The following is a 26,013-nucleotide window of genomic DNA, read 5'->3' on the forward strand; positions in this document are numbered from 1 at the left end:
CGATCGAAAATTACAATGGAAAATGTGTTACATTTAATCCAATTACAATGGATAAAATTTAACTTTATTCTTAACTGGAATTTTATTATTATCTACTTTGTCATATTTGCCACTAGTCTAATTTTTATCGATAAGGTAACACCTAATAGTAATTCTGATATTAGACAAGTTAAGTACAGTATACCAGAGGGATGTAGTTTTTCATCGGGGAATCACGGGACCCGAATACATCGTAGAAAAAACCAATTAAAAACTAAATAAATATCTAATTAATTTCCCTGGAAAGCTAATTCTATTAAGCTAAATTTAAGCGAACAATACTTGGGTTTTGAAATATAAATATTTAATTTTCGAAGGCGTACGGGCGGAGATTGCGAAACTGAATAATGAATTTCGTGTAAGTTGTTGCCTAAGCCAGAGCTCATTTGCAGCCTTGACTAATAATGCATAAATCCCTGATATTGCTATAATGCTGGTCGGTCTCGTTAACGATTGTTTCCAAAAGGGCCAAAATATTCAGATGAACATTCGCAATCAGGGTTTTTTCACTGTCAGGATATTTTTTTTAATAAAAATCAAATCAATCGATATGATTTCAATCAGATTTTATTGATATTACTGAATTTATTGATTTTTATACAATTAGTGGCTTTTTTCCGGTATAATTAAACCAGATTTTACTGGGTTACCACAGTTTTTTGACTACCAAATTCCCTCACTTTTCCAGGTTTTCCCTGACCATCTTCGGAGATTTTCCCTGACTTATTTTGTGCCAATATTTTGTAATTTGTAACCTATATTTCAGTAAAAAATCCCTATTTGCAACCGAAATTTAATTATATGACATTTTCCTAATGTTTAGACTAATTTTTAAAATTCCCTGACTTTTCCCTGATTTTTATACACTTATTGAAATTCCCTGACTTTTCCAGGAATTCCAGGTTTTCCAGGTACCGTGGCAACCCTGTTTTACTTTGATCAATTAGCTAATTTTGAATTAAATGAAATCTTAAATAAATTTAAATATTCAATATTTTAGTTTGCTCAGATTTTCTATGCATTTTAATTTTTTAAGAATCTATTTTTTATCATTTCTTTATTCCTCCATTGAAACACATTGTGCGATTTAAATCCATGATATTTTTTTAAATCACTCTATTTAAAACCGCCCACCCGGTCCACATTACGTATTTTCGTTTATAGCCCAACATGGCGGGATTCAGTTGAATGGGAAATTTAAATCTGGTTCGTTTTCACTTCGGGTAGGTTAGTTCAGGTTGGGTTAGGTTAGGTTAGGTTAGGTTGGGTTGGGTTAGGTTGGGTTGGGTTAGATATGGTAGGCAACTATTTCACGTCGGGTCTTATCAAGTTTATTTTCCAAAATTAAACCCGGAAAATATCAAATTTCAAGGGAAAAAGGTCTAAAAATACACGTCGGTACGAAATAATAAATATTTAAGACATAGTTTAGTCCAAATTAGATATACTATCGTCACGTAACCTACGATATATAAATATGTATCACTAACGGTATATTGAATGAAAACGGCGCAAAACGCGGTTTTCGGTCGATTGGAATTCGGTTGAATGGGATTTCGGTCCAATGGTCTACAATCTTTTTAACATGGACTAAGTAAGAATCTTTTTTCTAAATCAGCCTGTTATCTTACTCGTTTCTTAAAATTGACTAGTAATTTTCCTTAAATACCAAAATAGGATTCTTGCTTGGAATGTCTAAGGAAATGTGTTTGTAACTGATTCATCGATTATCGAGTGGTTTGACATAAAAAGAAATCCCGTACGCTCTAGAAAAAATGATTTTAAAAATCCTCAAATCAACTTGCATATATTTACGAAAATGTACAAAAATTGTTGCTCAAACAATGAAAATTAAAATTAGTTTAATTTTATGGTTACATTAATAACAAATGCAAATTAATAAATAAATTTCCAATGGAAAATGAGGCATAAAATGAGTAATTTTCTTAAAAAAATACCTCTTCTACTACGAAATATGCCCATTAAATTAATAAAGGTATTTAATTTTAATATTAATATTTCGATTTGTATAATCAAAAGGATGTGTCTGAAAATTATTAGAGTAATGTTAAAATTTCGTACATGGTTTTTGGAGAGAAGTTCACGATCCCTATACGAGATGTCGCTAGTGGTCACTTATCATAGTATTGAACAGGGTTCGTACAAAATTTCCGGAATTAAATTTCCTGACATTTCCCGGTTTTCCCTGACCATTTTTGTAGAAAAAATGAATGGTTTGAGGTAAAATCTTGAAAAATATTTTTTTTATGTATTTTTATATACATCTTTCAAAAATTAATTTGCCTAATTTTTTTGGGGTCATTTTAAAACTTCAATATAAATTTCAAAAAATAATCGGTTGGTACAATTACATTACCAAAATAAGTCTTTCGCTGTGTTTTGACATTTAAAGTAATTGTGCACGTTCGAAGGGTCAATTATTGATTTTTCATTTTTGATTTGAGTAAGACAAAAACATTGATGGTTTAAAAAGCGCACGTGGTACGGCCTCAACGTCCCAACCGGTACGGCGTTAACACCCACCTCAACGCCACAACGGGTACGGCGTTAACACCCACCTCAACGCCCCAACCGGTACGGCGTTAACACCCACCTCAACGCCACAACGGGTACGGCGTTAACACCCACCTCAACGCCCCAACCGGTACGGCGTTAACACCCACCTCAACGCCCCAACCGGTACGGCGTTAACACCCACCTCAACGCCCCAGGCCGGTACGGCGTTAACACCCACCTCAACGCCCCAGGCCGGTACGGCGTTAACACCCACCTCAACGCCCCAACCGGTACGGCGTTAACACCCACCTCAACGCCCCAACCGGTACGGCGTTAACACCCACCTCAACGCCCCAACCGGTACGGCGTTAACACCCACCTCAACGCCCCAACCGGTACGGCGTTAACACCCACCTCAACGCCCCAACCGGTACGGCGTTAACACCCACCTCAACGCCCCAACCGGTACGGCGTTAACACCCACCTCAACGCCACAACCGGTACGGCGTTAACACCCACCTCAACGCCACAACCGGTACGCCGTTAACACCCACCTCAACGCCCCAACCGGTATGGCGTTAACACCCACCTCAACGCCACAACGGATACGGCGTTAACACCCACCTCAACGCCCCAACCGGTACGGCGTTAACACCCACCTCAACGCCCCAACCGGTACGGCGTTAACACCCACCTCAACGCCCCAACCGGTACGGCGTTAACACCCACCTCAACGCCCCAACCGGTACGGCGTTAACACCCACCTCAACGCCACAACCGGTACGGCGTTAACACCCACCTCAACGCCACAACCGGTACGGCGTTAACACCCACCTCAACGAAACAACCGGTACGGCGTTAACACCCACCTCAACGCCACAACGGATACGGCGTTAACACCCACCTCAACGCCCCAACCGGTACGGCGTTAACACCCACCTCAACGCCACAACGGATACGGCGTTAACACCCACCTCAACGCCCCAACCGGTACGGCGTTAACACCCACCTCAACGCCACAACGGATACGGCGTTAACACCGACCATAACGGCATACCATATTACATAAAACTTAAAACTAAAGTTTGTGAAATGCAACCCATTATAATAATAATAAAATTCCCGGTAGAAGGCGATGCAAAGCAGGGTCCGGAACAAAGAGTTAACGTCAATTTTTCATTTCCTAATAGTAAGCACTCAAACTCGGCCGCGGGGGGCGTGACGGGCGGCGCCGAGAGAGATAGTTCAAAAGGTTCCTAATATTTCCGCTAGGGCGACGTTGGGGCTGCAATTAAAGCGGCGGCGAACTGCGCGAGATTCTTCATTAAGAGCCAGAGCCCGAGATCCAATTTAAAGTTGGGGCCCCATCGACACTAATTTATTCTCCAAGATATGCCAATTACCAGCGAAAGCCATTGCTTAGAGCCTAGAGGACACGAGATTCAAGTTTAAAGGCAGGCTATACGTGTACTGCGCGGCCAGGTATAAGGTCAAGTATCGGGGTCATATTTGAAAATTGCACTTGGTATCTCATTTTAATCCATTTCAGGGCTCTCAAACAATAGTGCTCTAAAATATGTAGAAATTGTAGGATAATCATTTCAAAATAATAGGATAATTATAGGTTAACATTTTTATAATTATAGGATAACATTTTCATAATTATAAGTTAACATTTTCATAATTATAGGATAACATTTTCAAAATTATAGGATAATATTGTGATCATTATAGAATAACAATTTCCAAACTATACGATAATAATTTCCAAATTATAGGACAAAAATTTCCAAATTATAGGACAAAAATTTCCAAATTAGAGGATAATGATAGGATAATAATTTCCAAATTAAAAGATGATAATTTCCAAATTAAAAGAAGATAATTTCCAAATTAAAAGAAGATAATTTCCAAATTAAAAGAAGATAATTTCCAAATTAAAAGAAGATAATTTCCAAATTAAAAGAAGATAATTTCCAAATTAAAAGAAGATAATTTCCAAATTAAAAGAAGATAATTTCCAAATTAAAAGAAGATAATTTCCAAATTAAAAGAAGATAATTTCCAAATTAAAAGAAGATAATTTCCAAATTAAAAGACGATAATTTCAAAATTAAAAGAAGATAATTTCCAAATTAAAAGAAGATAATTTCCAAATTAAAAGAAGATAATTTCCAAATTAAAATAAACTCATTTCCAAATTAAAAGAAGATCATTTCCAAATTAAAAGAAGATCATTTCCAAATTAAAAGACGATAATTTCAAAATTAAAAGAAGATAATTTCCAAATTAAAAGAAGATAATTTCCAAATTAAAAGAAGATAATTTCCAAATTAAAATAAACTCATTTCCAAATTAAAAGAAGATAATTTCCAAATTAAAAGAAGATAATTTCCAAATTAAAAGAAGATAATTTCCAAATTAAAAGAAGATAATTTCCAAATTAAAATAAACTCATTTCCAAATTAAAAGAAGATCATTTCCAAATTAAAAGAAGATCATTTCCAAATTAAAAGAAGATCATTTCCAAATTAAAAGAAGATCATTTCCAAATTAAAAGAAGATCATTTCCAAATTAAAAGAAGATCATTTCCAAATTAAAAGAAGATCATTTCCAAATTAAAAGAAGATCATTTCCAAATTAAAAGAAGATCATTTCCAAATTAAAAGAAGATCATTTCCAAATTAAAAGAAGATCATTTCCAAATTAAAAGAAGATCATTTCCAAATTAAAAGAAGATCATTTCCAAATTAAAAGAAGATCATTTCCAAATTAAAAGAAGATCATTTCCAAATTAAAAGAAGATCATTTCCAAATTAAAAGAAGATCATTTCCAAATTAAAAGAAGATCATTTCCAAATTATAGGATGATCATTTCCAAATTATTATATAGGGTAATTATAGGATGATACTTTCCAAATCATAGGATAATTCTAGGATGAAAACTTCAAAATTATAGGATAATTATAGGATTATAATTTCAAAATTATAGGTTAATTATAGGATAATTTAAAAATTATAGGTTAATTATAGGATAATTTAAAAATTATAGGTTAATTATAGGATAATTATAGGATGATAATTTCAAAATTATAGGATAATTATAGGATGATAATTTCAAAATTATAGGTTAATTATAGGATAATTATAGGATGATGATTATTTCAAAATTATAGGTTAATTATAGGATAATAATTTCAAAATTATAGGTTAATTATAGGATAATTATAGGATGATGATTATTTCAAAATTATAGGTTAATTATAGGATAATAATTTCAAAATTATAGGATAATAATTTCAAAATTATAGGTTAATTATAGAATAATTATCGAACTAAATTACCAATCTAAAGTAGTTTTATAGGATTTTAGTGAAGAAAGTTTTGTTTTGAAAAGGAGTCATAACAATGTATGCCAGATCAGAAAGTTTAAAATTTTTTCAAATATTGCTCCTTCGTGGTTTCAAATGTCGCTTAATTGAGTCAGTGCTATATAAAACAGAAAAAGTATAAATTAAATTTATTTGCTGTGTTATCTTTTCAAATTTTATTTAGTAGGATTTTAACCGAATACGTTAAAAAATATAGGAAATATAGGATAAAAATTCCATGGCATAATTTTATCGGACCATTACATAATTATAGGAACATATAGGAATTATAGGATCGCTGGATCCTTGAAATGCCAACAATGTTTTGAAAAATTGTTAAATCTAAGTTGCTTCGTTGGCCGTCACAAACGCTTTTATTGGCCAGTTTTATGACCGAAGCTTAGCTACAAATATTTAAGTCTAGTAATTTAACAATGATTACAAAATTATTAAAGTACATTGCATATTTTTTAACAAATTAAGAGTAATTTCTTTGGTCGGATAACGTGAAAAATATTAAATTAAAATTAAATTATTAAAAATTTCGTCGTGCGTGCGATCGAGAAGGCTCCAAAACTTCGCCAAAGAAAATATACGGATCAACGAACAATCACGATTTTGCCGCTAAAATTTGTTTCCCTAAGTCTATTTTTAAAACTTTGCAAAACAAAAACATTGATTAGAACAACATTTTAATTAAGCTCAAAAATGTATTATTATTCGCGACCGAAAAGACTCTAGGTGGCGTATGGGCACTACTAGCTTCTACGACGTAGCGCCTATGATCTGCTACTTAAATTAAAAAGTTAACGTTATAAACTTATCAAAATATAAACAAACGTTGCAAAATGTATATCACAATGGAAGTATGATTATTCCCCCTTAATAGTGCTGGCAGGGTTCCCACCAAAATCTCAAAAAAAAAATATGGAAATAGGGGATTTTTCTGGCTAGAAATAGGGTGAAATAGGAACCAAATATTTTAAAGTAGGAACCAAATAGGGACCATTTTAATTAACAAAAATAAGATCTTTATTTAAATTTTTAAAACTGACTTAGTTAAAAAAATGTTTTATCACAAAAATTAAATTTCTAAAAAAACTTTTATCAATCCCAAAAATGACTATAAATTTTTTGTAATAATTCTATCACATTAAATCTGTTTTTTTTTTTCGCTTTTCTACGAAATATTTTAAGCCGATGGTACTTTTCACCAAATGTACTAGAAATAGGGTGATTTAGTGACCAAATCCCGATTTTATGGTGGTTTAGGGACCTCGAAAAAAAGTAGGGGCTTTTAGGCATTTTAGGGACCTGGTGGGAGCCCTGTGCTGGGGCAAAATTCAACCATGACGTCCAAGAACAGTCTCAACAGCTTACGTTACCACCTTTCACCACATTTGAACAATCGGTATTAGGAGGCCATTATAATTGTAACAATAGTATTTTGGAGCCATCTATAGGCGTAAGTGCAAACTAGAGTGTTCGGCTGAAGACGTTCTCAAATTCAAATTCTCCGAAAGTCAGCCACGCGAAAAGGTTCCAAAACAAAGGCAAGAAATTAATTTAAAAACCTACAGAAAGTGAAAAGAGAGCTTTTACGAATTCCCTAAGCTAAGCCCCCCCCCCCCCCTCCCGATTGGGTGCGGCGACATTATAAATGGCACCCGAATTATACTGTGATAAAGGGACACATTTCTTAAATTTCGTTTTGGTTGACACCATTACAGAAGGTAGGGTATACATGGAGAGCACATATAAAGGGCTTCGTCACTTTGTGTTCTACGAATGTGGAGCCCTCTAACCTTAAAAGCGTCACTATAAATTCAATTTCATTATAATTAAGAATTAATTTCATAAATTAAAATAAACAATTAATTTCATAAATTAAAATAAAGAATTAATTTCATAAATTAAAATAAAGAATTAATTTCATAAATTAAAATAAAGAATTAATTTCATAAATTAAAATAAAGAATTAATTTCATAAATTAAAATAAAGAATTAATTTCATAAATTAAAATAAAGAATTAATTTCATAAATCAAAATAAAGAATTAATTGCAAAAATTAAAATTAAAATTAATATCATATTAAAATTATGGATTAATTTCATTAAAATGAAGAATTAAATTATTATAAATTTAAAATATAAATTAATATCAACTTAATTAAAATTACGATATAAATTAATATCAACCTAATTAAAATTACGATATAAATTAATATCAACTTAATTAAAATTACGATATAAATTAATATCAACCTAATTAAAATTACGATATAAATTAATATCAACTTAATTAAAATTACGATATAAATTAATATCAACTTAATTAAAATTACGATATAAATTAATATCAACCTAATTAAAATTACGATATTAATAATATCAACTTAATTAGAATTACGATATAAATTAATATCAAGTTAATTCAAATTACGATATAAATTAATATCAAGTTAATTCAAATTACGATATAAATTAATATCAACCTAATTAAAATTACGATATAAATTAATATTAAGTTAATTCAAATTACGATATAAATTAATATCAACTTAATTCAAATTACGATATAAATTAATATCAACTTAATTCAAATTACGATATCAATTAATATCAACTTAATTCAAATTACGATATAAATTAATATCAACTTAATTAAAATTACGATATAAATTAATATCAACTTAATTCAAATTACGATATTAATTAATATCAACTTAATTAAAATTACGATATAAATTAATATCAACTTAATTAAAATTACGATATAAATTAATATCAACTTAATTAAAATTACGATTTAAATATTATTTTATCGCTTTTCTCCCAAAACGTTCGTTTTCACGACGGTAGATGGCGATTTAAGTGTCAGACTATATTTTTGCGTTTCGACGAACTTGTTAAAGGTCATAATTTGCAAGTCGGTTAGGGAGCGGCGCGCGAGATAGTTATATACAATGTCTTCATAATGTACCGCCAGAGCACGCTTAATAGTTCTGAGAAAGGCCACGAGAGGGCACTCTAAAAACCGTTCGGCGGACACGACAGGCGGATTTCAAAACTGCACTCTAATGACGCCCCCTGGCGAAAACACGACGAAACTTCGTTAGGGGCTTATTTCTTTGAAGCAGGCTAAAACTAGGGACAAGTGCGGGATAGGGCGGGGTAAGACTTGAGCCTCAAAATCAGAGCTAGTTCGCAAATTAAAGAATTGCCAAGGCTCGATTTTTAAGAGTACCAAACCACTTTTCTTATAAAAAAAAACATTTCCACAGCGCGAATTTTGGCGGGAATTTTTAGGATTGGTTCTGTGTTATCCGATGATTAAGCGAGAGAGTCCTAAAGCGTGTATGATTTATAGGTCAGGAATTTTGAAACATTTATATTTGCTTTAAGAGAATTATTAGTTAGCAGTACTTCATTTCGGTAAATGAGCTTGAGTGATAAATACAAATGTAAAATTTACTTTAGATTTAACCTGGTGACTATCTCTTCGTAGCCACTTTTCGACCCTCTACCCCCGACGACCACTTTTCGACCCTCTACCCCCGACGACCACTTTTCGACCCTCTACCCCCACGACCACTTTTCGACCCTCTACCCCCGACCACCACTTTTCGACCCTCTACCCCCGACCACCACTTTTCGACCCTCTACCCCCGACCACCACTTTTCGACCCTCTACCCCCGACCACCACTTTTCGACCCTCTACCCCCGACCACCACTTTTCGACCCTCTACCCCCGACCACCACTTTTCGACCTTCTACCCCCGACCACCACTTTTCGACCCTCTACCCCGACCACCACTTTTCGACCCTCTACCCCGACCACCACTTTTCGACCCTCTACCCCGACCACCACTTTTCGACCCTCTACCCCCGACCACCACTTTTCGACCCTCTACCCCCGACCACCACTTTTCGACCCTCTACCCCCGACCACCACTTTTCGACCCTCTACCCCCGACCACCACTTTTCGACCCTCTACCCCCGACCACCACTTTTCGACCCTCTACCCCCGACCACCACTTTTCGACCTTCTACCCCGACCACCACTTTTCGACCCTCTACCCCCACGACCACTTTTCGACCCTCTACCCCCACGACCACTTTTCGACCCTCTACCCCCGACCACCACTTTTCGACCCTCTACCCCCGACCACCACTTTTCGACCCTCTACCCCCGACCACCACTTTTCGACCCTCTACCCCCGACCACCACTTTTCGACCCTCTACCCCCGACCACCACTTTTCGACCCTCTACCCCCGACCACCACTTTTCGACCCTCTACCCCCGACCACCACTTTTCGACCCTCTACCCCCGACCACCACTTTTCGACCCTCTACCCCCGACCACCACTTTTCGACCCTCTACCCCCGACCACCACTTTTCGACCGTCTACCCCCGACCACCACTTTTCGACCGTCTACCCCCGACCACCACTTTTCGACCCTCTACCCCCGACCACCACTTTTCGACCCTCTACCCCGACCACCACTTTTCGACCCTCTACCCCCGAACACCACTTTTCGACCCTCTACCCCCGAACACCACTTTTCGACCCTCTACCCCCGAACACCACTTTTCGACCCTCTACCCCCGAACACCACTTTTCGACCCTCTACCCCCGAACACCACTTTTCGACCCTCTACCCCCGAACACCACTTTTCGACCCTCTACCCCCGACCACCACTTTTCGACCCTCTACCCCCGACCACCACTTTTCGACCCTCTACCCCCGACCACCACTTTTCGACCTTCTACCCCCGACCACCACTTTTCGACCCTCTACCCCGACCACCACTTTTCGACCCTCTACCCCCGACCACCACTTTTCGACCCTCTACCCCCGACCACCACTTTTCGACCCTCTACCCCCGACCACCGCTTTTCGACCCTCTACCCCCGACCACCGCTTTTCGACCCTCTACCCCGACCACCGCTTTTCGACCCTCTACCCCGACCACCGCTTTTCGACCCTCTACCCCGACCACCGCTTTTCGACCCTCTACCCCGACCACCGCTTTTCGACCCTCTACCCCGACCACCGCTTTTCGACCCTCTACCCCGACCACCGCTTTTCGACCCTCTACCCCGACCACCACTTTTCGACCCTCTACCCCCGACCACCACTTTTCGACCCTCTACCCGCGACCACCACTTTTCGACCCTCTACCCGCGACGACCACTTTTCGACCCTCTACCCGCGACGACCACTTTTCGACCCTCTACCCGCGACGACCACTTTTCGACCTTCTACCCCCGACGACCACTTTTCGACCTTCTACCCCCGACGACCACTTTTCGACCTTCTACCCCCGACGACCACTTTTCGCCCCTCTACCCCCGACGACCATTTATAGAGCTTCGTACAACCCGACCATTTTTCGAGCTTTTACCCTCCTACCACTCATTAAATTAAGGGATTTATCTATATTTTAGTATCAAGATGAATCTTCAGGTTATGTTTACAAGATCACTTTCATAAAACTTTCACGAAAAATTTAAATTCCGATTTTCCCACACTTAAGCCAATATTTTAATTCCAACTTTTTAAAAATCTTAAAATCCTGTAACCTTTTCCTGACATTTAACGTCAGTATTTAAAATCCCTGACTTACAAATTGTAAAAATCCCGTAGACCTTTTCCTGTCTTTTAAGGCCGATATTTAAAATCCCTAACTTTTTACAAAATCTTAAAATCCTGTAGACCTTTTCCAGACATTTAAGGTCAGTATTTAAAATCCCCGACTTTTAAAAATTGTAAAAATCCCGTAGACCTTTTCCTGTCTTTTAAGGCCGATATTTACATTTGACCTTCCTACAATAGATTTTTTAAATCCCTAACTTTTTACCAAATCTTAAAATCCTGTAGACCTGTTCCAGACATTTAAGGTCAGTATTTAAAATCCCCGACTTTTAAAAATTGTAAAAATCCCGTAGACCTTTTCCTGTCTTTTAAGGCCGATATTTACATTTGACCTTCCTACAATAGATTTTTTAAATCCCTAACTTTTTACCAAATCTTAAAATCCTGTAGACCTTTTCCAGACATTTAAGGTCAGTATTTAAAATCCCCGACTTTTAAAAATTGTAAAAATCCCGTAGACCCTTTCCTGTCTTTTAAGGCCGATATTTACATTTGACCTTCCTACAATAGATTTTTTAAATCCCTAACTTTTTACCAAATCTTAAAATCCTGTAGACCTGTTCCAGACATTTAAGGTCAGTATTTAAAATCCCCGACTTTTAAAAATTGTAAAAATCCCGTAGACCTTTTCCTGTCTTTTAAGGCCGATATTTACATTTGACCTTCCTACAATAGATTTTTTAAATCCCTAACTTTTTACCAAATCTTAAAATCCTGTAGACCTGTTCCAGACATTTAAGGTCAGTATTTAAAATCCCCGACTTTTACAAATTGTAAAAATCCCGTAGACCCTTTCCTGTCTTTTAAGGCCGATATTTACATTTGACCTTCCTACAATAGATTTTTTAAATCCCTAACTTTTTACCAAATCTTAAAATCCTGTAGACCTGTTCCAGACATTTAAGGTCAGTATTTAAAATCCCCGACTTTTAAAAATTGTAAAAATCCCGTAGACCTTTTCCTGTCTTTTAAGGCCGATATTTACATTTGACCTTCCTACAATAGATTTTTTAAATCCCTAACTTTTTACCAAATCTTAAAATCCTGTAGACCTGTTCCAGACATTTAAGGTCAGTATTTAAAATCCCCGACTTTTACAAATTGTAAAAATCCCGTAGACCCTTTCCTGTCTTTTAAGGCCGATATTTACATTTGACCTTCCTACAATAGATTTTTTAAATCCCTAACTTTTTACCAAATCTTAAAATCCTGTAGACCTGTTCCAGACATTTAAGGTCAGTATTTAAAATCCCCGACTTTTAAAAATTGTAAAAATCCCGTAGACCTTTTCCTGTCTTTTAAGGCCGATATTTACATTTGACCTTCCTACAATAGATTTTTTAAATCCCTAACTTTTTACCAAATCTTAAAATCCTGTAGACCTGTTCCAGACATTTAAGGTCAGTATTTAAAATCCCCGACTTTTACAAATTGTAAAAATCCCGTAGACCCTTTCCTGTCTTTTAAGGCCGATATTTACATTTGACCTTCCTACAATAGATTTTTTAAATCCCTAACTTTTTACCAAATCTTAAAATCCTGTAGACCTGTTCCAGACATTTAAGGTCAGTATTTAAAATCCCCGACTTTTAAAAATTGTAAAAATCCCGTAGACCTTTTCCTGTCTTTTAAGGCCGATATTTACATTTGACCTTCCTACAATAGATTTTTTAAATCCCTAACTTTTTACCAAATCTTAAAATCCTGTAGACCTGTTCCAGACATTTAAGGTCAGTATTTAAAATCCCCGACTTTTACAAATTGTAAAAATCCCGTAGACCCTTTCCTGTCTTTTAAGGCCGATATTTACATTTGACCTTCCTACAATAGATTTTTTAAATCCCTAACTTTTTACCAAATCTTAAAATCCTGTAGACCTGTTCCAGACATTTAAGGTCAGTATTTAAAATCCCCGACTTTTAAAAATTGTAAAAATCCCGTAGACCTTTTCCTGTCTTTTAAGGCCGATATTTACATTTGACCTTCCTACAATAGATTTTTTAAATCCCTAACTTTTTACCAAATCTTAAAATCCTGTAGACCTGTTCCAGACATTTAAGGTCAGTATTTAAAATCCCCGACTTTTACAAATTGTAAAAATCCCGTAGACCCTTTCCTGTCTTTTAAGGCCGATATTTACATTTGACCTTCCTACAATAGATTTTTTAAATCCCTAACTTTTTACCAAATCTTAAAATCCTGTAGACCTGTTCCAGACATTTAAGGTCAGTATTTAAAATCCCCGACTTTTAAAAATTGTAAAAATCCCGTAGACCTTTTCCTGTCTTTTAAGGCCGATATTTACATTTGACCTTCCTACAATAGATTTTTTAAATCCCTAACTTTTTACCAAATCTTAAAATCCTGTAGACCTGTTCCAGACATTTAAGGTCAGTATTTAAAATCCCCGACTTTTACAAATTGTAAAAATCCCGTAGACCCTTTCCTGTCTTTTAAGGCCGATATTTACATTTGACCTTCCTACAATAGATTTTTTAAATCCCTAACTTTTTACCAAATCTTAAAATCCTGTAGACCTGTTCCAGACATTTAAGGTCAGTATTTAAAATCCCCGACTTTTACAAATTGTAAAAATCCCGTAGACCCTTTCCTGTCTTTTAAGGCCGATATTTACATTTGACCTTCCTACAATAGATTTTTTAAATCCCTAACTTTTTACCAAATCTTAAAATCCTGTAGACCTGTTCCAGACATTTAAGGTCAGTATTTAAAATCCCCGACTTTTACAAATTGTAAAAATCCCGTAGACCCTTTCCTGTCTTTTAAGGCCGATATTTACATTTGACCTTCCTACAATAGATTTTTTAAATCCCTAACTTTTTACCAAATCTTAAAATCCTGTAGACCTGTTCCAGACATTTAAGGTCAGTATTTAAAATCCCCGACTTTTACAAATTGTAAAAATCCCGTAGACCCTTTCCTGTCTTTTAAGGCCGATATTTACATTTGACCTTCCTACAATAGATTTTTTAAATCCCTAACTTTTTACCAAATCTTAAAATCCTGTAGACCTGTTCCAGACATTTAAGGTCAGTATTTAAAATCCCCGACTTTTAAAAATTGTAAAAATCCCGTAGACCTTTTCCTGTCTTTTAAGGCCAATATTTAAAATCCCTAACTTTTTACAAAATCTTGAAATCCTGTAGTCCTTTCCCAGACATTTAAGGTCAGTATTTAAAATCCCTGACTTTTCCAAAATCTTAAAAACCCGCAGACCATTTCTTGAATTTATAGGTTAATATTTAAATTCCCTGACTTTTTACCAAATCTTTAAAATCCCATAGCCCTTTTCCAAACTTTTTAAGGCCGATATTTAAATTTGACCTTCCAACAAATGATTTTTTAAATCACGTGGCAATCCTGTATATTACACCGTTAAAGATCCAAATCTCTCCCCGGCCTTTGGTTGCAATTTTTGCGTAGCAAAAACTTCTCTAAGTCTGGCGAAATTCAATACAGCACCATCTGTGTTTCCAGTATGACACTAAACCTTGGAACACACAAGTTTAAAAAATGTCACGGAAAAGGAAACTGAAACGTAATCGTTTAAAAATTTAATAGCGTCAACACGATGGAAAATTGACACTATCGTTTTTAACTTTTTCCGTCGTAAAATGTCCTACGTTCACCGTCAGCCAATAAGCAGTTCGCGTTGTTAGTGACAAACCATCCATTATGATGCCATTTCTATTTTTCTGAAGTCACATAAAAACTTGTAGAGGTTCACGGTAATAGTTAGTGCCATGAAGGGCTCCTACGCGTAGTAACACGGCCACCTGATTTAAAGGCATTAAAAGTTGCTAGATGATTTGGGTGGTGCCTTGGGTATTTGCCTAGCTGATAATTATTATTATATCTGAGTAAAAATGATCATTTGCTGATATCTGATCTATCGTAATTGTTTCCTCGCTTCTGATAACGCAACAGTTACATCGGTTGTAAGCACTAGTACATTGTAAATGTGATATAGATTAGAGTCTACTTAGTATAGCATAATTTATGTAATTATTTTAATCTACAAACGTTTTTTGTTTCCTTTATTTTGATAAGTTGGTATTTTAGTACCCATTGCTAAAAAACGTGCAATTTCACCCTGTTATAGATAGGAAAACTCAAATTAAACTCCCACCAATAATATCTTAAAACCCCTACAATATCACCCTGTTATAGTAGGAAACTCGCATAAATCTGGCGAATCACAGCAGTAAAACCCCTATAATTTAACTCTATTATAATAGGCAACACCAATAAATATCGCTAATATCAGTGGAAAACTCGGGAAAACCCCTTACAATTTCACCCTCTTATGGTAGGAAATTCCATTAAATCTCACCAATATTAGCATTAAAACCCCGACAATTTCACCCTATATATACTATTATAGCAGGAAAATCTGATAAATCTCACCCCCTTTACCAGTAAAAATTTCCTAAAATTTAGACAGATTTTCAAATTCCCTGACTTTCAACTGCATTTTTTCTGAATTTTATACCCATTTTTAAATTAAAAATTTTCACTACATTTTATTCATTTCGAAATTCCCTTAGTTTTCGTGAATTTTAGACCAATTTTAAAATTTCCTAAAATTTAGCCCGATTTTCAAATTCCCAAAATTTTAGAACCATTTTCAAATTCCCTAAATTTTAGATCCATTTTCAAATTTCCTAAATTTTACACCCATTTTCAAATTCCCTAAATTTTAGACTGAAATTAGAACCATTTAAAAATTTCCTGAAATTTAGGACCATTTAACTGACTTTTAAAAATTATCTAAGTACGGTGGAATCCTGTATAAATATATTATATAATTATAATAACTATTTGTTAAGCGATTTTATTATTACAATTGCTGTTTACTTTCAAATCCACGGTTTCCTTTTTACAATGTTAAAAATATCTCAAACCGTACAGCGCCATCTAGTACGGCGATTTTAAAAAACTTTATCCTCCAAGGTTAATAGCACGGCGATAAAGAAATCCAGATTGAGCTTGAATGGGCGATTTCGAGTAGCTTAAGGGCTGGCTGACCCCCGGATTGACCATCACATTTTCAAGAGGGCTTTTCTTAAAACCCATTACCTAGCAAACCCAATAAGGAGGTCTTATCTACTGGTGGCGCTACCTAATGGCCACATTTAGTACTATCGGGGGGGGGGTTATAGGGGTGCTGCAGTCGATAGCGCTGGTAATATTATCTACGAAATAAACTTAAAATTAATTGCCAATTTATCGTTAAGTATAATTTCTTGTCTTAAACCTAAATAAACTACAGCGTTTATGATTAAGAGATAGTCAGAACGTAGAGACTTAACCGTTCCTTGCCTTTCAATTCAATACCAGCTGCCTCGTATTCTGATTTCTGAATTGAATAGAGATTTAATCGCGAAATTACGTTCATTGGAACCCTGGCGCCATCTATGTTACTATTACAGAAACTATTTCTTAGGCGCCAATATTTAAAATGCGCGAATTTACCGGAGAATTTTCAAGTTCAATACACCTTGCGCCTATCGAATAGAAACTACTATTAAAATAGAACTTTTGAAGTATTTAATAAAAACGGAAATGGTTATTGCCCTAAAATTAAAGTTAGACAGGAAGTTGATGCGGCTAAGCCAACCGGATGCATCAAACATTATTTACTTTTCACAATGAGTTGGTTTGTTAATATTTAGCATTTAGGATTATTTCAAAGAATGAAGTTAGTTATCTTTATGTAACCCAAGTTTTTAAACCAAATGAGAGGCAAGTCAATTATTTTTAGTCGAATGAGAGGCAAGTCAATTTTTTTAAGCCAAATGAGAGGCAACCCATTTTTTTCAACCAAATGAAAAGCAACCCAATTTTTTTAAACCAAATGAAAAGCAACCCTATTTTTTTTTAACCAAATGAGAGGCAACCCATTTTTTTAAACCAAATGAAAAGCAACCCAATTTTTTTAAACCAAATGAAAAGCAACCCAATTTTTTTTAACCAAATGAAAAGCAACCCATTTTTTTAACCAAATGAAAAGCAACCCAATTTTTTTAAACCAAATGAAAAGCAACCCAATTTTTTTTAACCAAATGAAAAGCAACCCATTTTTTTTAACCAAATGAACAGCAACCCAATTTTTTTTAACCAAATGAAAAGCAACCCATTTTTTTTAACCAAATGAAAAGCAACCCAATTTTTTTTTAACCAAATGAAAAGCAACCCAATTAATTAAACTACGAAACAAAGCAATACTCATGTATTTAAAACCTTTTAAAATAGTCCTTGGCTTGAAAAAATATTTTAACTTTTCACAAGTATCATTTTTGCCACCCTAGATGCTAATTACGATAATTAAAGAGTAATTAAGATTAAGGGGTCATGAAAAAACTTAGCAACTACGGTGGAGGTCTACGAACGACGAATAATTAGCATATTTTTACGAAAGTCACTTCTATTTGTTTCCTCAGTTGTAATTTTGTGGCATTGAATTGTAACATTTGGAGACGATCCAATTTGGAAGCTCGCTTTTCACAGATTTGCAACATTTTCCGGTCACGTGGGGTGGCTCTCAATGTGAAAAACCCACATTACAAGTAAATATAAGAAACATTAACAAATGTGTTTGGTTGAGGGTTTCGATTCACGTGCCAATAATTTGGAAATAAACAGCAAATAAAATCCATGGTTAAAACCACTTTTTTTTATAAAAAAATTGAGAAATTAATTAGAAACATTAACAAAACTTAACCTTCACCTTTTGTCGCAAGTAATGAGAGCTAACATATAAGCAATTAGAGTATCTTAAAATTAATTTTGCGCGTGAAAATACGCTGCCATGTTAGGGTATAAAAGCGGGTAAATAAGTCTGCTATACCTCACAATGTAAAGGTACTGTCACGCGCAAAAACGTAATTTTTAAATCGGGAAATTTGAGCAATGAGGGCTTGATATAAGCAATTTTCTCATTCTTTATTAATAGATTTAACCGGTTTAAACCACCGGTTACAGCCGTATTTAACCATACTGGATTTTTCAATTTTTAAAAAAGCCGGTTTTTTGCCAACCCTGGAAATAAACATTCTAATTTATTGATATTTATAAATAAATATCGAAATAGAATATCAAAAAGCAAATAAATAAGATTTCATATAAATAATATCGTAAAAGGTACGACCGTAAAAAGGTACGACCGTAAAAAGGTACGACCGTAAAAAGGTACGACCGTAAAAAGGTACGACCGTAAAAAGGTACGACCGTAAAAAGGTACGACCGTAAAAAGGTACGACCGTAAAAAGGTACGACCGTAAAAAGGTACGACCGTAAAAAGGTACGACCGTAAAAAGGTACGACCGTAAAAAGGTACGACCGTAAAAAGGTACGACCGTAAAAAGGTACGACCGTAAAAAGGTACGACCGTAAAAAGGTACGACCGTAAAAAGGTACGACCGTAAAAAGGTACGACCGTAAAAAGGTACGACAACAAAAAGGTACGACAACAAAAAGGTACGACAACAAAAAGGTACGACAACAAAAAGGTACGACAACAAAAAGGTACGACAACAAAAAGGTACGACAACAAAAAGGTACGACAACAAAAAGGTACGACAACAAAAAGGTACGACAACAAAAAGGTGCGACAACAAAAAGGTGCGACAACAAAAAGGTATCGCGATAAAAGGTATCGCGGTAAAAGGTATCGCGGTAAAAGGTATCGCGGTAAAAGGTATCGCGGTAAAAGGTATCGCGGTAAAAGGTATCGCGGTAAAAGGTATCGCGGTAAAAGGTATCCCGATAAAAGGTATCCCGATAAAAGGTATCCCGATAAAAGGTATCCCGATAAAAGGTATCCCGATAAAAGGTATCCCGATAAAAGGTATCCCGATAAAAGGTATCCCGATAAAAGGTATCCCGATAAAAGGTATCGCGGTAAAAGGTATCGCGGTAAAAGGTATCGCGGTAAAAGGTATCGCGGTAAAAGGTATCGCGGTAAAAGGTATCGCGGTAAAAGGTATCGCGGTAAAAGGTATCGCGGTAAAAGGTATCGCGGTAAAAGGTATCGCGGTAAAAGGTATCGCGGTAAAAGGTATCGCGGTAAAAGGTATCGCGGTAGAAGGTATCCCGATAAAAGGTATCCCGATAAAAGGTATCCCGATAAAAGGTATCCCGATAAAAGGTATCCCGATAAAAGGTATCCCGATAAAAGGTATCCCGATAAAAGGTATCCCGATAAAAGGTATCCCGATAAAAGGTATCGCGGTAAAAGGTATCGCGGTAAAAGGTATCGCGGTAAAAGGTATCGCGGTAAAAGGTATCGCGGTAAAAGGTATCGCGGTAAAAGGTATCGCGGTAAAAGGTATCGCGGTAAAAGGTATCGCGGTAAAAGGTATCGCGGTAAAAGGTATCGCGGTAAAAGGTATCGCGGTAAAAGGTATCGCGGTAAAAGGTATCGCGGTAGAAGGTATCGCGGTAGAAGGTATCGCGGTAGAAGGTATCGCGGTAGAAGGTATCGCGGTAGAAGGTATCGCGGTAGAAGGTATCGCGGTAGAAGGTATCGCGGTAGAAGGTATCGCGGTAGAAGGTATCGCGGTAGAAGGTATCGCGGTAGAAGGTATCGCGGTAGAAGGTATCGCGGTTAAAGGTATCGCGGTTAAAGGTATCGCGGTTAAAGGTATCGCGGTTAAAGGTATCGCGGTTAAAGGTATCGCGGTTTAAGGTATCGCGGTTAAAGGTATCGCGGTTTAAGGTATCGCGGTTTAAGGTATCGCGGTTTAAGGTATCGCGGTTTAAGGTATCGCGGTTTAAGGTATCGCGGTTAAAGGTATCGCGGTTAAAGGTATCGCGGTAAAAGGTATCGCCGTTAAAGGTATCGCCGTTAAAGGTATCGCGGTTAAAGGTATCACGGTTAAAGGTATCGCCGTTAAAGGTATCGCCGTTAAAGGTATCGCCGTTAAAGGTATCGCCGTTAAAGGTATCGCCGTTAAAGGTATCGCCGTTAAAGGTAAGATATCATCGTAAAAGGTATCGCCGTTAAAGGTAAGATATCATCGTAAAAGGTATCATCGTAAAAGGTATCATCGTAAAAGGTATCATCATAAAAGGTATCATCATAAAAGGTATCATCGTAAAAGGTATCGTAAAAGGTATCGTAAAAAGTATCATCATAAAAGGTATCATCGTTAAAGGTATTATCGTAAAAGGCATTATCGTAAAAGGAATTATCGTAAAAGGTATTAACGTAAAAGTTATTATCGTAAAAGGTATTAACGTAAAAGGTATTAACGTAAAAGGTATTATCGTAAAAGGTAATAAACAAATGTAATATAAACAATAGTATAAGGTAAATGTAAAATAAAAAAATGTAAAGTAAAAAAATGTAAAATAAAAAATGTTATGTAAAAAAATTTAAAATAAAACAATGTAAAATAAACAAATGTAAAATAAACAAATGTAAAATAAACAAATTTAAAATAAACAAATGTAAAATAAACAAATGTAAAATACACAAATGTAAAATACACAAATGTAAAATAAAATAAAATAAACAGATTTAAAATAAACAAATGTAAATAAACAAATGTAAAATAAACAAATGTAAAATAAATAAATGTAAAAAGAAATGTTATATAAATATAAAATAATCACGATTTTTTAAACTAAGTTTTGCTAATTTTAAATAGATGGCGCGAGTGTAGAAACAGACTGAAGTACGTTCCGTTCGGCTAAATTATATCTGCGCATAGATTGTGTAACCATCAGTAACACAATAAACAAAGAATATAGCCTTGTTTGTACACTTTTATCTCACTACCACCTCTCTTCGCCACTGACAAATTAGTAGAAGGATTAGCAGCTTCATAATCATTTCTTTTTCTATTGGTCAATCAAATTAAAATCCAACCAATAATATTCTTGACAACTGTACGTTTTGATCCGTCTCAAGATATGAAGCTAATGTGTATCAGTATGGTTTATTTTTATGAATTTAAAAAAGATAAAAAAAACGATTTTATTTTAAACGGATTGATTTTATTTATTTTATGGATAATAATTTGAGTGCAGCGATAATGTAAATATTTATTATAATTTTGCTTAAGTATGCATTAGTTTCCATTTTCAAGGGGTTTTGGATTTCACGAACCTGCACCCAGATGGCGCTAGCTCGTAATTTTAGTAACGTGAAAAAGTGAAAACGTTTCCTCATAGTCATACTTATCGCTATTACGTTACTTATGGTGCTACTGTATTCGTGACACGTCAGGACAATAATACCTATACATCATAATGTATATGACAATAAAGCTCATCAGTGAGAAATTAAAATACAGCGAAGAAACCTAACAATTAAACAATCTTCTGCCAAACTAATTTCTGGATATTCTATGCCATTCACTCTCATTGTTCAAAGAAATACTGTGTAGAGGCAAACTGGAAAAACTGCCTTAAAAATACTATTTTGAATTTGTTTTGGCTTAAACAGCACAAAATACTACTACAACGTCACTTGGCATTTACGTCAAAGGTGATACAGGGGGTAAAGACTATAAGCAGCTACAAAATATTAAATCTGCAAGCTTGCATTTCGTATTTCTCAATATTTTTTATTAATATTAATAGTCCACAGTAAAAAGTCAGTAAAAGCCAAAACCAGCTAGTTATTAATACATAGTGACAACCAATATTGGAATGTACATTAATAAAACATTGATACGTCAATTTCAATTGTCAGTATTATTGACAATGCTATGGAGTAAATAGTGCAACTGATTAAACTTTAAAAGGACAGAAATTTATATTTCATCATTTTTCAATGTCAGAAAAATTGTGATGTAAAGTCACCTATTTTGAGAAGAATTTTGACCTATTTCTTTAACTGTAACATTGATTCCAGTTTCAGCTGGTTTTAAATGTTTCAACTTTTGGTGATTTAAAATGTTTAAAATTTTGTATTCGTATTGTAACAATAATTTTAAATTAGGAACTAAATTTAGTACAGTTTCGTGTACTGTAAACCAATTAACCCTTGTAAATTTATAAATTTAATCTTACTTATCGAAGGAGCTACAAACCAGATTTGGATTAATTTATTAAAAACTATTTCTAAATTTATCAGCAAATACTAACACTCAAGAAACAACTGTTGTGTGTTTACTCTAATATATGGAGTTATCGTAAAACCATAAGAGGTTAAAGATAAAAAGAATATTTTAGGTGCAAAAACCAGTATCAATCTAGATAAACTGAGCCCAAAAATAGGGTTAAATTCGTTACTGGGTTTGTCAATATTTCAGTATTTTTACGAAGGCTGTTACGAAAGAAAATGGTAATCTACTAAACACTAAAATCTCTAAAGAGCTAAAATTCCAATAGTATTTTATTGAAACAAAATTTACAGATACAATAAAAAAAAACCCAAATCTTCATAAAATACAAAACTCAAAATCTGAATGCAGCCTCAAAATAATCAGATAAATAAATACATGAACATTGTGGTTAAATTCTAAGATACTCATTACAATTTTTTCCTTAAACAAAAAGATCCGGCAAAATCCAAGCAAAATATAAATAAAACTAACCTTTTACTATTGTGAGCCATGCTGCACTGCAAATTAATCCAAAAATACTTAAAAAACCGCGTTTTAAAACTCAGGAAACGACATCATAATTTCGCGTCCAAAACAAAACTCGCCAAAAAGTCAGTTGTTTGGAAAAAGCACGTGCGATTGGGCAAAGAGCGAAAACGAGCCGTCGCCATCTAGCGAGCGACTAGTGAAGTTAAACTAAAAATAAAACTCGTTAAGGGGAAAAATAGCTACCAGGAAACCAACGTAGGTGGTCTACGGCAAAGCTCGCTTGCAGGGGCATAGATTTTTTGGCCTACCGGGAAATACAACCAAGCTTATGGTATTCTTAGAATCTGGTTTATAGGCAAATTTCAAGGAATCGCAAGCTCTTATTGGAAATTTGTATCATGAAAATTTAAAAAGTTTTGGGAGATAATTTTACATTGTCTTTATTTCAAATTCTAATTATAGGTCATTTACTCCAAACAAGGTGAACAGACATGTTATGAACAAACTGTACCCCCCATTATAGCTTTACCTGCAATACTAGGTGACACTATTTACTCAATAATCTAGCACAAATTAATTACTTTTTTGAGTTTTTTTCTTAGATATTAACTGTGGTTTGTTAGAAACAGGACAAATTTTGTATAGTCATTTTTGTACCATAAAAATTATCACTTTCAAAGGTCTGCTAATTACCCATAGCCATATCCCCTCAATTATCAAAAGGAAATCAATTACAACATCTCAATCAATGCTTTCAATTTATCAAATAAAAAAATGTCTAGAAAAACAAGACAATCGCAGTCGCTATCTACGTCTGATATAAAACATTCGTTAAAATTACGTCACTATCTTCAAATGCCTTGAGATAAATATCAGGAAGTCAATGCTACCCACAAATTTGAAAATGTCTCAGTTATTCAGCAAATAATGAGTTAGTATTCATCAACTACGTGACCAAGGAAATACCGTAGTTGTATTTTGTTTACTCATTCGTAAAAGAAAATACAGATATTAATGAGAACCTTCATTTGGGCAAGGGGTCAGGGACAGAGAGCTACCGCTATTCTTCTTATAAATGAAATTATTCTTAATTTATCAAATACGGTAAAATATTTTCTTTGAGTTTCCTAGACAATTTTTTTAAAAATATCATAATAAAATCTAAAAGGTTTAGTAATAATTAATAAGAATTTATATTATTTTGTAAAAAATTGTCAAGTTAAGGTGCTCAAATATCAAATCATTGAAATCAGGTTTAATGCACCGTAGTTAGCAGCAGTAATAATATCAAAACACTATCAATAGGTGAAAACTATATGCATTTTTCAAGCAAGCAGCAACACTACTACCAACTTTTTTCCATATATTGTTCAGCAGAAATAACGATTGAAATTAGAACGAAACTACTCCCTAATGAACGTGCCCGCATCATGTTAAATCAATTTTCTCATGAATTTCCCTGTAACGAAGTCACTTTCGAGCACTTAATGGTAAATAAGTGTAATGTTTCATAAATTTTACCAATCAGTTAGTCTACCCATTGAATAAACAACTGATTTTGCAGTATTAGCATAAATAACAAGTTAGCTCATATTTTCTACGAATGAAAAAAATTGGAACATACCCAGTTCTGTTCTTGTAGAGTCTGCCACGGCGTTCCTCGTTGGAAACATCAGTTTCGGTGTCACTGCTGCTATTGTCGTAGTTTCTAGAAGCTGCACAATGGTCCGAACTCTTACGGGCACTCATAACGATACATGAAGCTTAAGCTAAACATTGCCGTGGCATCCAAATCTGAAAATCATAATACAATCAGTTAGCATTGAGATATCACTTAAAATGATTGACAATAATCCATTTTATATACCCTATTGATTAGTTCTTCAGTTTAGTGACAAGAGTTATAACATATAGTTGAATAAATAAGTCATATTACTAAACATACATACAGTGAAAATAAACTTTAGAGTCCTACTGACACAAAATACAATTGGTATTTGGAAAACACCAACTTTCAGGTTTCCGCAAGTAACAGGCTACCAAACGAAGTGTTAAATGGCAATTTAAAAATAGATTTTAAAAGGAATGTTTGTGGTTTATTATGAGACGACAGTCTTTGTTAATTAACAACTGTGAAACGTTGGCAAAATGTCAACGAAAGGCCCTTTTAAAAATTCAAATTATTAGATTGTAGGACCAAGGCTTGCAGCAAGTTTTAACTTATAGTATTTCGAAATAAATTTGTACGATATTTTTGACGATTAGAAATGATATTAAACTTTTCATTTATTTACCATAATTATTTTACGGTTAAGATAAACCTAATTACCTGCAAATGATAAATACGAAATCGGAAACTCTAAAACTTCGCACCACTTTGCAAACTTTTAGCAGAAAACTTGTTTCCTTTTTATTTTGAATACGTATTTAGTCTATCTAGCGGGATATAAAGGCGACATCAATAAACTGCGGGAGATTTGAACCACGCAGTCTTCACAACAAGTACTTATGCCATTAGTAGTCTTAACAACGAGTACTTATTCCATTGGTAGTCTTGACAACGAGTACTTATTCCATTGGTAGTCTTGACAACGAGTACTTATTCCATTGGTAGTCTTGACAACGAGTACTTATTCCATTGGTAGTTTTGACAACGAATACGTATTCCATTGCTAGTCTTGACAACGAGTACTTATTCCATTGGTAGTCTAGACAGAGCGTGTTTTCAAAAACATTTCACGCTAGACGAATTTTGCAATACTTAAATTAACCCAAGTAGAATAGACAGAATAGAGTGATCAACTGACCGACCGACCCTACTTTCATCGGATCCGGACTTGATTCGAAACAGAG

The 26,013-nt window shown here is 34.8% G+C and overlaps 1 protein-coding gene across 5 annotated transcripts in view; it reads right to left on the bottom strand.

Annotated features, from left to right (window-relative positions):
• The window catches only part of mri (BTB/POZ domain-containing protein mrityu), a 320,586-nt gene extending 295,024 nt beyond the window's left edge, over positions 1-25,562 (bottom strand). Inside the window, exons 1-2 of one of the 5 annotated variants that reach the window (XM_090165924.1) lie at positions 25,490-25,562; positions 24,785-24,954 (exon numbers count right to left, since the gene is read on the bottom strand). In XM_090165924.1, the coding sequence (XP_090022050.1) occupies positions 24,785-24,909 (125 nt within the window). In that variant the 5' untranslated portion in view covers positions 24,910-24,954; positions 25,490-25,562. Of the gene's footprint in view, positions 1-23,163; positions 23,244-24,784; positions 24,955-25,027; positions 25,072-25,109; positions 25,141-25,172; positions 25,261-25,489 lie in introns of those variants that run through there. The other 4 variants (XM_090165925.1, XM_090165927.1, XM_090165926.1 and 1 more) reach the window with 4 other exon arrangements.
• Positions 25,563-26,013: the final 451 nt, after the last annotated feature.

The sequence above is a fragment of the Leiobunum rupestre genome, chromosome 2, assembly GCF_980474605.1.
Source record: "Leiobunum rupestre chromosome 2, qqLeiRupe1.1.hap1, whole genome shotgun sequence".
NCBI classification, from domain to species: domain Eukaryota; kingdom Metazoa; phylum Arthropoda; class Arachnida; order Opiliones; family Sclerosomatidae; genus Leiobunum; species Leiobunum rupestre.